General features: G+C 45.4%; 1 protein-coding gene across 1 annotated transcript in view; it reads left to right on the top strand.

Annotated features, from left to right (window-relative positions):
* Window positions 1-16,121, top strand: part of LOC147725202 (uncharacterized) — a 128,281-nt gene that overhangs the window by 8,873 nt on the left and 103,287 nt on the right. Inside the window, exon 2 of the mRNA XM_086918199.1 lies at window positions 5,013-5,327. Within this exon, the coding sequence (XP_086774325.1) occupies window positions 5,013-5,327 (315 nt within the window). The remainder of the gene's footprint in view (window positions 1-5,012; window positions 5,328-16,121) is intronic.

Genomic DNA, 16,121 nt, shown 5'->3' with positions numbered 1-16,121 from the left:
ATAAACAAGCACCAACATCTGATTGATTCATGCACATTATCAGATGGGAATAACTTAAGGGTAATCACAGACTTTACCAATCTGTGTACAATTATAAAGTCACTTCTAACTGTCCCTAACCAAAAAACAGGTGGTTTGACAGTAATTGTTCAGCTGCCAATAGGGCTTTACGTAAGGCGCTGAATGCAAAACCCAGATGCCAAATGGAGGTTAGGGAGGCGAGAAAGAAGTATAAATCCACAATAGGGGAACGCAAGGTAACTAATCTGTCAGAGCGTTGGGAGGGGCTATCGGATTCAGCAGCAGGGAAGAAAGGAACGATTTTTTGGTCTGCAGTAAAAAATATGCGTAACATGGGAACTCAAATGTCAGTAATAAGATGCACCATCACGAGTAACCAGTGGGAAGATCATTTGTCAAAAGTGTATGCAACACCTCCAAATGTTAGTAGCAACTACATACCAGGCCAATTGTGCCCTCTAGAGATCAGTTTAGGTGAGGTGATCGCGGCTATCAAACAAAGCCTTGGCAATAAAGCCCCTGGGCCCGATGGCCTCCCAATAGACATCATTAAATGGAAACCTGAACTATGGGCACCTATTTTAAAAAATGTTTTTAATAGTTTACCATTAGTGCCAATGCCAGATACATGGTCTACAAGCATAATAGTGCCTATATACAAGAAAGGGGAGAGAACAAATCCATTAAATTATAGACCTATTTCACTCCTAGATAACACTCTGAAAATCTTGGGGCGAGTGCTATATAATAGAATAAATGACTGGGTAGATGACACGGGGGTTTTAGACCCTTGTCAAATGGGCTTTAGAAGTGGGGTTGGGACGACAGAGCAGTGCCTGAACTTAAATTTAGTAATTGGCAAATATACTATCACTAGGTCGTCACCAATCTACTTAGCGATTATGGACTTATCGTCCGCATTCGACCTAGTAAATAGGTCCAAATTGTGGTCCATTGTTTTATATTATGGCCTAGAAGAGCCCCTCGTACACTTTTTGGCCTACCTGCATACCGACACAAAAGCACAAGTAAGGATCGGGATCGCGGGGGAAATATCAGGGCACATAAAGGTAGAAAGAGGAGTCAGTCAGGGGTGCGTTTTAGCACCCCTGTTGTTCATTATTTATATTAATGGACTAAATACATTTTTTAAACTTGCAACAACGGATGTCCCAAAAATAAGGGGGGGACTGCTACCGACTCTGCTTTATGCAGATGATGCGGTGCTTAAGGGCCTTACACCAAACGCTTTACGTAGTTTGGTTAAAAGTTTTGCACAATATATGGATAACCTAGATCTTAAAGTAAATTTAAAAAAAATCTTTTATCATGTCTTGTGGCCCGGGGAAAAGACAGCTTAGTGCTATTTCAGTGGGATCAGATAGACTCTATTCCACTAATACTTTTCCCTATTTGGGAATGGTTTTTGCTGCGAACGGCTCGTGGAGTGGACATTTGGCCCACGCCACAAGCAAGTTCTCAAAATCCGTTAATTCCATTCTTAGCCTCCCACGGCCTAAGAAAGTACGTGCCACAAAACGAATGTAAAATTTTTTTAAACTACAGTGCGCTCCAGTAGCAACATATGGGACTGAGATATGGGGTCTGGGCAATACATCTAGTATCCAGAGCGAGGAAACTCGTTTCTGTAGGAAAATCCTTGGAGCCCCTATCTCTACCTCAGAGTACATCTGTCATTGTGAATTGAATTTGTATTATATATCGGATTTCATTGCATCGAGAACAGCCTTGTTTTGGCTGGCTATTTGGAGAAATAAATTGGCCTCCCTAACCCATGAAATCATAAGAGATTGTCTTAACTGCGAGAAAGGGATGACAATCCCTTGGCTCTCTGGAGTTCTTAATAAACTGAGCAGTGTGGGTAAAGGTCATCTTTTCTTTGACCCCAGCAAGATTGAGCCTAAAGACAAAAAAGAAATAAAGTTTGCACTGTACGCACTTTATAGTAAAGATAGATTAGCGGGGGAGTTAACTAAATCAACTATCCAGGCTTACGTGAATAAAGATCTGTATATACAACCAATTCCATTGTATCTTACATTGCCAATGACAAATTGGGAAAGATCACTCTTGTTCCGTTTAAGGGCAGGCACTGTTAGATTCTTATTATGTTTTCCATTAGGTTATTCTTTAAAAAGATCGGAAGAAAAATTTTGCCCATGTGAGGGTATGAGTTTACAAAATGATTTACATTATTTCTTTTCTTGTAAATTTTATCTAAAATACATCAAATGGTTTCTAGCTCCATATTTTAAGAAGTACAGACCACTTTCTTTGGAACAGTCTTATTTTATGCTGCTAACTTTGAACAATGATGAACTGATATTTCGTACCAGCACTTTTTTGAGAGTTATTACCTATGTACGTAAAACAATGGAGCACCCTTAGCAAACTTCTGTATTATCGCTGCTAAACAACCTGTAATTTTGTAATGTGTGTTGTTTTTAAATGTATTTGGAATCATGGCTATTTTATTGGGATTGTATATTTGTATGGCTTTTATGGATTTGATAAAATTCGAATAAAGATTTTGATTCGATTCGATTTAAACACCGTAGTCAGAGTCGACCTCAGAATCCCACGACATGAGCACATCACTAAACCACTGGCTCTCTGGCAAGAAAAGAATAACCTTTAAGCTACTCACCCACACATACAAATCCCTCCACAACAATGGACCCAAGTACCTCAATCAAAGAGTCTCCTTCTAAACATCAACAAGGAACCTCTGCTCCCCCGACCTCGCCCTGGCAGTAACCCCGCACATTCGCAGAATCAGAGCGGGTGGAAGAGCCTTCTTTTACATCACAGCCAAAGCCTGGAAGGAGCTTCCAGTTGGCATCAGATGCTCCCCTGCTCTGCACACTTTCAAGAAGAGCCTCAAGACCTGGCTCTGCGGCTGATATGGAGCTGCACCTCCCAGCGCCTTGAGACCCTCATGGATGAGTATTGTGCTTCAAACCTCCTGAATAATTGATTGACACTCACACACCCATTAACAGACCAGCTCAAACAATCTTATCCCCAACGACAGACTCATTGAGACAGTCATGTGCTCACTCACATATTTTCTCTCAACGGTTACAAGTTACAGCTAGGATTTCTTTCTTTTTTTAAGGCTTAGAAATTCACTTAAACAACCAAAAGTTACAGGACACTATACTTAGGAAATCAAATTAAAAAAACATAGAAATTAACTAAAAAATGCAAAGATTACTGGGACATAAAAGTTAGGCTCAGACTTCGCTTGTGCAAAACCATTTTAATTCAGCAGTTATAGTTAACTGAGCAAACTGTAACTGATGCCCCGTAATGCACTGTTTATGACCTCACATAGTAAATCACTCATGACATTGTCAGTGACATCACTGATGGTTTCTAAATTAACTTCACTGATCACATCACAGATGATATCAGTCACAGAACCACTCAAACACCCACTCATATCCATATACAACATCTCACATACGCACTCCAACATCCAGAAAATAGTCACAGACGAGCAAGTTTTTACACAACCACTTACTCCTCCATATAGCCACTCACACAGCCAATCACTCACCCATAGAGTCACTGACACACTTACTCACACACCAATTAACCCACTCATAAACCCATTTTGCCACTGAAACATACACATATACACCGATACAGCCACACATACCTACTTACACATGCATATAGCTACTCACATACCCCAAAACCATTCACACACCCATACAACCACACAGACACCCACTCATACACCCATACAAACACCCACACAAACACTCATACACCCACAGAGCTAGTCATAAACCGACTCAATCACCCATAGAGCCACTCACGTACCCACTCAGACACCCACTCACATACTGACACAGGCAATCATGCAGGTACTCATATCACATATAATAGATATATTATCACTCATTAGTAGTATAGCTAATATACTAATCTAACTTTTGTAATAGTATAAGTGTTTAACACTCATAAACTCTTTCCAAAACGCACACTCAATGATTTTATCAGTGATGTCATCATGAATGTCTTTTGAGATGTCATCAGAGATTTTATGAGTTTTTATTTTTAACCTGTGTCCTAGGTAAAATATATAATTCATATATGTGATTTTATTGGTGACCACATTTAAAAAATGTTACTTGCATTCAGGACATTCTCATTGTTACCACACATTAAACACATTGTTTCCATGCTTGTAGCAGAGCATTTTTATCCAAAATGACATCTTGTTTACATGCGGTAGTATAATGGCATCATCTTAAGTATTACTTTAAATTTTCACATCACAAAAATACCCACATCATTCTTGAACGGTTCTGGGATTCTCAGAGGCTAGCCACCATCACCTCCACAAGACTTCTGAACAGCATTAGAATTAAAAAAAAGATACCTTTATTGTTACTCTACCTTCCCATGCACCTACAGTTCTTCCAGTGATGACAGTCATCACAGTGAGAGTCTTCTGTTGATGATAAGTATCATCTGCACATGACAGGTATCAAGGACTGAAGAACTCACATTCACCACTGATTGAGTAAAGATTGAAGGACAAGATAGAGGCAGGACAGCAAACATGCACACTTGGGTAAAGCCTACTTGACTCCACATTCAAAGTTAATCCGAATGGTTTACTCTCAGGGCCATCTGGACATATTTTAGAATCTCATAGTTGAGCTGATGAGTGGAGCTGTGTCCAAAGTGGCGCCCAATATATCGATCATGGACTCCACTCCCATGCCTTGGATCCCATTAGCCCATTACATACATGTTGGGAAGGAGTAGTGGGAGATGCTGTCAACGCATCTGCTGAGAGACTGGAAAAAGAACGTTCATATGTTTGACGGATGTATTCACACAGCACGTCATTTGTCACTGAATATTACCTCAATATTGATCAAAAAGATATTATATTTTCTTAGGTCCTTTTGTTTGCATTCCTTTTTAATGCCTTTTTAATCTCTTCCTAGGTCCTGATCAGGTTCGGTTGGTGAACGGCCCCTCTCTCTGTGCTGGAAGAGTGGAGGTTGGGCACAATGGGGTGTGGGGTAAAGTCTGTGATGACGCCTGGGATCAGAAGGATGCGTCGGTGGTCTGCAGACAGCTTGGATGTGGAGCTTTGCAAAGCTATCAGTATAATTCATCATTCAGGATCAGCCCTTTGCCAGTTCTGATGAGTAATGTCCAATGCCAAGGAAATGAGTCTGCCCTGTGGAAATGTGCACAGCGAGGCTGGAGTGTTAATATCTGTCCAACAGGGAGGAACGCTGGAGTGACCTGTGGAGGTAAGAAGTGTAAGCAGAGTGTAAAAACAAGCTTCATTGCATAATGAATACATTATTCATTTCTGTCAAAATACAAAAGTGACCTCTAGTAGCAATCACTTCATCAGGTGGATCTGGATGAACCATTAAGACTCTCCATGAAATATTTTCAAGCAGATAACTATGCACTCCGGAGCCAAAGGTGAACCTACAAACCCTCTTCCTGCATGCTTGCTGCTTGCCTCTGCTCCCTGTATCTTCCGAAAGGTTATGACTCCTCCAGGAGAAGGAGGGTTTCACAAGTCAATCCCTGTCCTCTGTCAAGCCACCTAGAAGCAGACATTTTTCTTGCCTGAGTCTAGTTTGCTCCATCCACAGAGGCGTTTTTTTTGTTTTTATTTTAGGCACTTAGCAATGATCCTAAGACTTAGCGACAAAGTCTACTACCCTGCACTCTAGTCTTCCCCATCACAGTACCCTTCCCTATATCCTTCCCTCTATCCTCCCTTCATCCCTCCCGCCCTTGCTCATTCCCTTCCTCCTTCCCTCCATCCTTCCCTCCTTCGTTCCCACCCTCCATCCTTCCCTTCATCCTTACTTGTGTCCATCCCTCCCACCCTCCCTCATTCTCTCCCTCCTTTATTCCATCCTTGTCTCCATCCTACCCTCCTACCCTCCTACCCTCCATACTTCTTTTCACCCTTTCCTCCCTCCATTATTCTGCCCTTATCTCTCCCCATCCCTCTCTCCACACTTCCCTCTGACCCTCCCATCCCCATCATTTGCTTCCTCCTTTCCTTTGTCCTTCTATTCCTCCCTCTGTCCTTACCACCTTTCGTCCAGTTTTCCTTCATCCTTCCCACTGCCATTCCCTCCCTCCATCCCCCTTCCCTCCCTCTGACTTTTCCTCCTTCCCTCCACCCTTCTCTCCCTCCATCCCGCCTTCCCTCTGCACTTCCCTTCCCTCCTCACTTCTCTCCCTCTGACCTTCCCTCCTTACCACCCTCCATCCTTCCTTCCATCCTTCCCTCCACCCATCTCTCCCTCCATCCAGACTTTCCTCCACACTTCCCTCCCTCCGCACTTCCTTCCTACCCTTTCTTTGTACTCCCCTTCATCCTTTCCTCCGCACTTCCCTCAATCCAAAATTCCATTCTTCCTACTCTTCATCCCTCCCTCCGTCCTTCCCTCTGCACTTTCCTCCTTCCTACCCTCCTTTCCTCTCTCCTTCCTTCCCTCTGCCCTTCCCTCCCTCCATCTCACCTTCTTTTTCTTTGGCATCTCTATAAGCTTGGAACTTGCAGGGTGTTGATAGAGGGAAGAGGGAGGTTACAGGGAAGAGGGGGATTTTTTCCGTTAAAAGGAAAGAAATACTCAGAGAAGTATGAAGATTGTTGGCATCTTACAGAGGGAAGGGGTGGAGCCAGCCCATATTGTTTAAACTGGGATCAAGAAGAAGGACCAAGGGGTAGTTAAAAAACATAAAACTGCGGTAAGATTTTGATCAATATTTGTCTTCCACAAAAATGTTGTCTTAAATGAGCCTTGTTACATGGCCCTTGGGGACATTGTCAACATTACTAAGTTAGCAGGAGCTTCTCTACCATAATGCTGCTTTTATGCATGCTTCTACATGACTTTATTTTTTCAAGACTCTGTTTATGCCTTTATCATGAGAACCGTCTCCTTTTTACGTTCTCTTCTGCGCTCCTGGAGTTTAGTCTGACCACGTTGTACAAGGTCGATAAACAATGCCCCTTTGTTATTCTGTTCTGGTCAGTCCCTAGCACCTAGACATAACATGCTAAACACAGATGCAATGCTGGAGACTCGTGCTTTGATATTACAGGGATGCATGTTGTTTTAACAAACACTTGGAGAGAGACTTTCCACGGAGAAGAGCTCTGCTGTTCCTATGATGTAACTCTTCCATCCAGGCTTTAAGGTATGGGGTCTGCTGTCAAAGACCAGAGATCTTCTTTTACACAAATAAACGTCTTCTTGCCAAGGGGAGGGTGGTTAGGCCTAATAGTCCTTTTTCCAATGTCTTTTGTATTCTACGGAATTGTAACAATACTAACCATTTTTAGTTCATGCAATTTGCTTCTGGTAGTGACTTGTATACTGTATTGTAGAGCATGATAGGTAAAACATTTTTAACTGTTACAGTGACTCTGCCTATTCTCATTGAGGACAAGTACAAGTGAGTGAGCGAAAGAGTAGGTCTTGGTACTGCGATTCCTGAGAGAGTCGGGAGTGTTGTGTTCTGGGTTGTCTAATCATTTGTAGCTCTGTGATTTTTGGAGAACGAATGAGCCACTATAGCTAGTCGGTTTTAGGTACTAAGGTGATAGGTTGGTACACCCATATACACCAAGGTTCTGTATTCCTGCGCATAGTTTTGTGTAGAGGTGCAAAATCCCCGCTACATGGTGCCGCCAATGTTTGGTCTGGTTCTTATCTGTGAGACTCTTGAGTAGTGCGATCTTGAGTAGTACAATCTATAGCGCGGGGACACGCCATCCGAGCGTAACCAGGCGCTTTACAAAATTCCCTTAATAACAATCCCCTCACTTCTGTTTCCTGCGACAGCTTTTACGGTGTAACCTCCTATATTGATATTTTATAGGTTCTCTCAAGCTTGATATTATAAAATATTTCTTCTCTTTGTTCTTAACACATTATGGTGCTGCCACCCTTTAGGTTGTCGTTCTTTGTTCTTTGTTGTGGCGGTGGATATTACCCAGCCTAATCGAGCAGCAGTCACAGCTTATTTAACTCAGTGCAGAGTCCCTGATAGTGGTGTTGTGTTAATTTTTTTAGTAGAAGCAGATGCAGCTACCGCTTCGAAGTATTTTATTCTTGGGTCACGTTTCCGGCACTAGATGGAACATATTTGTTTCACAAATTTACTGCCATGCCTTCCTTGAGTTGATCAGCCTTATAGGGCTCTCGAAGTTCCGCTAACGGCTTGGCAACACCAAAAATGGTTTAATGGTGCCCTTCCTCACCCAATAACGCTAGCCTGTTTAAGCCAATAGATGGGGCAACATGCCCCATTTTGGCTGGGTATACCCCACCCCCACATTATCTGACAACTGCAACGCTTTCAGAACTGCACGTGTTGCACACTACTTTGATACAGATCCATAGGGCTGTTATACAGTTCATGGTGCGCAACTTCCAGGTGGGACCAATCAATCAATCAATAAATCAATCAGAACACTTATAAAGCGCGCAACTTACCCGTGAGGGTCTCAAGGCACTGAGGGGAGGGGGTGTTGCTACTGCTCGAAGAGCCAGGTCTTGATGAGTCTTCTGAAGGCGAGTAGGTCTTGGGTCTGACGGACGTTGGTAGAGAGGGTGTTCCAGGTCTTGGCAGCGAGGTAGGAGAAGGATCTGCCACCGGAGGTTGTTTGTTGGATGCAGGGGATATTTCAATTTTATATTATTTTTATATCCAGGAGTATGCAAACATATATATCATATACTCTTATTAAGTGTCATTTTTGCAAAGCTATGCTAATGACATGAAATACCGTTCAGTTGCGTTGAGGTTCACATCAAATTGTACGTGAAGTATGTCCTTGAGTACAAAAGTCAAACAAGATACCTGGTGAATGTACTTCCAAGACATTCTCTAAAGTACTCTGAAGACAGAGACCGCAGCCAGAATGGCCATTTGCACCTGGGCACAAATTCAGGCCTGGATTCACTAACATTTCACGCAGTGTAACATAACACAATGCACCGCAGCAAGGCAACGTCCTGCACTGCATAGAGTGATAGAGAGAACACTCTCCACTAAGATATGGTGCACTTCAGTTCGCTCATTGTACCTATGTTACAGGCAGGGATAACTTCTTGCACAAAACAAAATCCTGGGAGACATACTCCTCTTTCTATGTCTGCTGCAGAATGCAAGAGGAAGTAATGAGGAGAATTGAAGATGTTTCTCCTGGTTACACCTCTCTTGGGAGGGGTACCATCGTTCAAGGTTTTCTGCTTCAGTAAATAAATAAAATACATACAAAACTCCTCCCTAATGCCGTGTAAAACCAGTGGCGGCCGGCATGGCTCGCAGGTGGTTAGGCAGGTGTGTGGGGGGGTCAAGCAGGGAGGGGTGTCACACGGGCAGGAGGGTCATAATTTAAAGAATACATCCTTTCTGCTGAGTCCATCGATTGACTGGGACGGCACCCAGCCAGGGGCTAATGGGGTGGCCATGTTCTCCATGCAATGCAGCCTGCACGGAGAGGGGCAGAGTTTGCATGACTCCAAGAGCAGAGCATCCCCACCCACCACCCACAATGGGCAAAACAAACATAAAACGGTAATAACTAAAAGTTATTGCCATTTTATGTTTTGGCAAGACAGTGCTTTGTATACTTTTTTCACAGCAAATTCTCGAGAATGCATTTCACATTGTCCACTGAAATGGAGAGTCTAGAGCAACACCCATGACAACCACAATTGAACAGTTATGGACAGAATGTGAAGTAGAGTTACAACAGACTCATAACACATATGTACAGTGAGCATTAACAAATGAGATCTAAAGGTACTGATGAGTAACTCAAGCGAATGGCACTGCAGGGCAGATCTGTTGGTGTGCAACGTGTGTGGTACCAGAAGGATCTCAGAACTATTGAGTTCATTGGGGGGATGTCAAGATCGCATACGAGTGAGTTACAAGATTCCCCCACATGTATCATCATGGAGCTATTTTCTCCTCCCCCTGCCATATGCTGCTCCTCTTTTTGCTGCTGGGACAGGGAATGATGCAGTCATCAGAAGAGAAAGAGCAGACCACAAAAGAGCAGTGAGGCCTGCAGCTGCGTCTGCAGCAGCGGGCACTATTGAGAAGCGGGGCAGGGAAAAGATGCAGCAGCAGACCCCTTGCCGTGGGTGCACGGACGCCTTATGTGGATGGTACTCCAGAGGTGTCAGCCCTCCGGTAGGAAGGTGGAGTATTGTGTAATACTCTCACAGACCCCAAAGATGCTCCTTGGATTAACATTAATAAATCCTTAGCTCAGTCCTGGTCATGTAGCAAAGAGCAGTTAGGAATTACTGGAGGAACAAGTGTTAAGCATTTCAGAGTATCAACATGGACAATAAGTCATTGACATGACTCAATAGAAATCAGATTAAAAAAATGTAAAGTAAATTATATTTTTATTTTAATTTACATTAAAAAATAGGATGGCATACATCTATTGAGAGTTATAGATGTTAGAAGCAATATAAAATCAGTGCAAAAAAATACAGTGAAACGTTATCATTGTGGTCTATTGGAAAAGCCACCAGAGAAAATTGGTTGCTTCCAGGTTGAGCTGCTTGGATCCCTTACTGGGTAAAGCCACAACAGTCGGTTCAGTTTTCCCTGGCCCCAAGGGCCCCGGTGCAGAGGTGTCCTGGCTGTCCTTGGTGCTGAACAGGGGCCGCTTGAGAGCTCCCTTTACCACTCAGACATTGCTGCTCAGAACAAGATGTAAAAACAAAATAGTGGGGCCACTGCTGATGTCAGACGAATGTATGATGGAGTTCCCTCTTGGTGCAGCATCGAGTAACTGGCAAGGAACAAGCCTGGAGCGCATGTTTACTTCGATGTCCTGAGGTCCCAGGGAACACAGTAACTGCCTAAAACTTTGGGAAAGGCAGGACTATAGTTTATTTATTTATTTTTATTTATTTTATTTTAAGAATTTGTTATAGCGCTGGCTAGACCCGGAGGTGTCAGAGCGCTTTACATGAGGTTCCACAAAATTACAAGATTACATCAGTTCCAATTTACATCAGTTGCTAGAGAAACAATTACAAGAGCATAGAAGACAAGATAAGTGAAGTGTAGAGGGGAAGAGGGGAAGGGTAAAGGGGTAGGAGAGAGATAAGGCAGAAAGACGGAGGAAAGTCTGCCCAAAGTCCGGCTGGGTAGGTGACGGTCAAGGGGAAAGTCCCAAAACCCATCGCTATCAGGTAGCTCCACCGGGCATTGGCCAAATAGCTCCGTCTCAGTGGGAAAACATTTAAAGAACATGGAGGGCAAAATAAATGGAGAGTACAGGGGGGGGGCAGCGGAGGTGATAAAGGGAGGATAGGGGAAGCGACAGCAAGGAGAGACTAAATGAAGTATGTCTAAAGGCAGACTGGGTAGGTGACGACCAAGGAGGGAGACCACGGTTCATCTCCCCTATAGCTAAGCCAGGTAGCTCCATCGGGCATCAGACAAAATAGTTCAGGCTCAATACATTGAGAGAGGAGAGAAGGAGATATATAAATAGAGGGAGGATGCGGGAAGAGACAACAGGAGAGAAGAAAGGAAGTCTGGCTAAAGACCGACTGGGTAGGTGACGTCCAAGGAGGGAATCCCCTTCCTGTCTCTCCTATAGCTAAACCAGGTAGCTCCATCAGGCATCAGACAAAATAGCTAGGTCTCAAATGACGAGGGAAAATTCACTGATTATCAGGGAGACGACTAAGGGCCAGGACAGGAGAGGGCAGAGGTCAGTAGCAGGAAAGTGGAAAAGAGTAGAGCGGGGAGGAGGGAGATACAATGAAGAGACGAAGGAAAGTCTATCCAAAGTCCGGCTGGGTAGGTGACGGCCAATGGGGAAGTCCACAGCTCATCTCCTCTATAGCTATCAAGGTAGCTCACTGGGCATCGGCACTAGACTATCTGGATTTGTGCAACTTTTCAAAGGGCCCGATGGCTAGCCATTTTCTGATTCTGATCTGGAGAGTTGTTTTACCTGGAGTGTGCAGGGGACTAGAGCCCCGTGTTCAAAGGAGTCCGAGGGAGCTTCCGATGCTCACAGGGGTTCCAATGCCTAGGGGATCCAAGAGATTGCTTAGGACAAGTGCTGGTGAGGCAGTTCCAGGTGAGTTGCCACAGGGACAGAGTATCCCTCTTTTGCTGTGTGAAAAGTCCTGTTGACGTCAACATGGGTCTCTTCAGGTGTCCTCTTTGATACGTTTGGGTCATATTTGAGGTTCTGGTATTGGGTGGTCACTTAAATCCTAGATTTAAGAGAGGTTAGGGATATACAAGCTAGTGTCCAATGGGCTTCTAGTCCCTGCAGGTAATCCACACCTGAGATGATCATATCTGGGGTTGTAGGTCGCCTTTTCTTACCAGAAACCACTATTTCCACCACTTTTAAAAATGGTAGCGCTCTTCCTCAGGGTAAAGTCAGGTAGCCCACCCTAGAGATGTGGGTAACAATCCCGCGGTGAACACCCGAAGGATACCTAACGTTCCCAACAGCCCAGGTGCAAATGTGCCTGGGGCAGTAGGAGAGCTGTTTACTCCTCTGGGAGAAAGACTCGATGCGCATCAGAGGCTGGGCAGCCTTGCTCACCGCCTTGATGTGCCACTTCACTAGCCCACCAGGGAGGCAGGATATGTGACCTCATTCCTGCTCAGGCCTATGCTCCTGACTCCTGCCACTTCTCTAGCCCACCAGGGAGGGAGGATATGTGACCTCATTCCTGCCCAGGCCTATGCTCCTGACTCCTGCCACTTCTCTAGCCTACCAGGGAGAGAGGATATGTGACCTCATTCCTGCCAAGGCCTATGCTCCTGACTCCTGCCACTTCTCAAGCCTACCAGGGAGGGATGATATGTGACCTCATTCCTGCCCAGGCCTATGCTCCTGACTCCTGCCACTTCAATAGCCTACCAGGGAGGGAGGATATATGACCTCATTCCGGCCCAGGCCTATGCTCCTGACTCCTGCCACTTTACGAGCCCACCAGGGAGGGAGGATATGTGATCTCATTCCTGCTGAGGCCTATGCTCCTGACTCCTGCCACTTTACGAGCCCACCAGGGAGGGAGGATATGTGACCTCATTCCTGCTCAGGCCTATGCTCCTGACTCCTGCCACTTCTCTAGCCTACCAGGGAGAGAGGATATGTGACCTCATTCCTGCCCAGGCCTATGCTCCTGACTCCTGCCACTTCACAAGTCTACCAGGGAGGGAGGATATGTGACCTCATTCCTGCTCAGGCCTATGCTCCTGACTCCTGCCACTTTACGAGCCCACCAGGGAGGGAGGATATGTGATCTCATTCCTGCCCAGGCCTATGCTCCTGACTCCTGCCACTTCTCTAGCCTACCAGGGAGAGAGGATATGTGACCTCATTCCTGCCCAGGCCTATGCTCCTGACTCCTGCCACTTCTCTAGCCTACCAGGGAGAGAGGATATGTGACCTCATTCCTGCCCAGGCCTATGCTCCTGACTCCTGCCACTTCTCTAGCCTACCATGGAGGGATGATATGTGACCTCATTCCTGCCCAGGCCTATGCTCCTGACTCCTGCCACTTCTCTAGCCTACCAGGGAGAGAGGATATGTGACCTCATTCCTGCCCAGGCCTATGCTCCTGACTCCTGCCACTTCTCTAGCCTACCAGGGAGGGAGGATATGTGATCTCATTCCTGCCCAGGCCTATGCTCCTGACTCCTGCCACTTCAAGAGCCCACCAGGGAGGGAGGATATGTGACCTCATTCCTGCTCAGGCCTATGCTCCTGACTCCTGCCGCTTCACGAGCCCACCAAGGAGAGAGGATATGTGGCCTCATTCCTGCTCAGGCCTATGCTCCTGACTCCTGCCGCTTCCCAAGCCCACCAGGGAGGGAGGATATGTGACCTCATTCCTGCTCAGGCCTATGCTCCTGACTCCTGCCGCTTCCCAAGCCCACCAGGGAGGGAGGATATGTGACCTCATTCCTGCTCAGGCCTATGTTCCTGACTCCTGCCGCTTCACGAGCCTACCAGGGAGGGAGGATATGTGACCTCATTCCTGCTGAGGCCTATGGTCCTGACTCCTGCCACTTCACGAGCCCTCCAGGGAGGGAGGATATGTGACCTCATTCCTGCTGAGGCCTATGCTCCTGACTCCTGCCGCTTCACGAGCCTACCAGGGAGGGAGGATATGTGACCTCATTCCTGCTCAGGCCTATGCTCCTGACTCCTGCCACTTCAAGAGCCCACCAGGGAGGGAGGATATTGTTGTAATCCATTCCACTTGGTACGTTCGGTCCCCCCTCTACCCTGCACTCCCCTTGGGCTAGTCTCCTTGAGTGCTTGCGAACATTCCACTGTGCCCTCCAGCTGACTGGAACCTATGGTAGTGAGAAGACAAATAAAGAAGGGTTCTTCACTTACCTTATCTTCTGACTTCATCGATTCACCGGGTGGGGACGGTTCACCACCACCCCCAACTCTTACACCAGGTCAGCCGTTCTGTTTGTATTATATCCAAGTGAGTAATTCCCCTCACTTCTACATCCTCTTCTACCAGCCTCGGTATGTGCTGGTGAGGACTTCGACGCGCTCCCTCAGCTGTTCACCGGCTCTGCTGACTAACAGCCTGATTCATGTACGGGCCGTTTTGCGTGGCCCTAATAGCGAATCATAGCGACTCGCTATTGAGGACACGCAAAACGGCATTCATGTAGGAATTGCTAAATAAATAGCGATTCCTACATGTTCTCTATTTGCGAGTAGCAATTTGCTACTCGCAAAAAAAGGAATAACTCCCCATTCATTCCTATGGGCCAAAAGGCCCATAGGAATGAATGGGGAGTATCCCTTATTTGCGAGTAGCAATTTGCTACTCGCAAATCAGATAGCGATTTTAAGGGTGCCAGGGGTGTCCAAAGGACACCCTGTAGCACCCCTTAAATGCAAATTGTAACAGTTGATGCGCACACACATGTCCAAAGGACATGTGTGTGTGCAACATGCAACTTAGAAAAATGCTTTTAAAAGCATTTTTCTAAGTTTTCGCAATTTACCGAGAGGTCTGACCTCTCGGTAAATTGCGCCTAGAAATAGCGAAATCGCAAATTGAAATAGGATGTTGAATAGCATTTAAGGAATCTCAAATAGAGATTCCTCAAATGACATTTCCTCGCACATTTGCGACATCGCAATTAGCGATTTTTGCTTTTGGGATGCTGAATCCCAAAAGCAAAAATCGCACTCGCAAAGGGCCGGATTCTCAGAATCCGGCCCTTTGCGAGCCAATTTAGCCTTCATGAATAAGGCTGTAAATCACAAGCTGAGGAGATTTGTGGTGCATTTCCACTCTTTCCCCTCTAGGTGGCAGCGGCGCTCTGCTGGTTCTCCCCTGCCTTCCTCAATGTTCATATACCGATTAGAGTGGTATTAAACTCCAATCTCCACATAGTTTAGTCCAGCTGTCAAGTTTTTTTTTTCACTTCATTTGAATTCAAGCGTTGTTCATTGTCTCACAACTCTGCAAGTGTACTTTTCCAAGTGTAAAATTCAAGTGTGGAATTTTTTCCTCAGAGAAAAGCGTCTTCCTTTCTTGCCTGCCTACAGTCACAGCTGTCCATGGTATAACCAGCACCACACATGAGACTTCCTGCATGATTTCCTTCATTCTTAATCAACCCAGCTGGCCAGCTTTATTCACCTTGTTGACGCTGACTAGCACCGCTATTCGGGGTGTTTCTCGCTCAGACGGAGTCTCACTATTTCATTTCATCTTTGTTGGTTCGCTGATGGGCACAGGTGTTGGCTGTACTGTCCTGCCTGCCATTTCACGCTGATGGGCACAGCTTTACATTATTACAGTCACACTGATGGGCACAGTCATTTTCACCATAGTTCTTGCAGTCTTTTCACACTGACCGGCTCAGCTCTTCTAAATGTTGCTGTCTTCTCCATGCTGTTCATCTACATTTGCAGTGCGCACAGTGCTGTTTTTGCGCAGTGCGGGTTTATCATGCAATTTTGTGGTTATTACTTTTTACAGACAGGCACTAATTCATGGTGTAAATTA

This window comes from Lissotriton vulgaris, chromosome 4_1, assembly GCF_964263255.1.
Source record: "Lissotriton vulgaris chromosome 4_1, aLisVul1.2, whole genome shotgun sequence".
Lineage (NCBI taxonomy): Eukaryota > Metazoa > Chordata > Amphibia > Caudata > Salamandridae > Lissotriton > Lissotriton vulgaris.
Note: the sequence above shows the minus strand (reverse complement) of the source record. Positions and strands in the feature narration are given on the sequence as shown.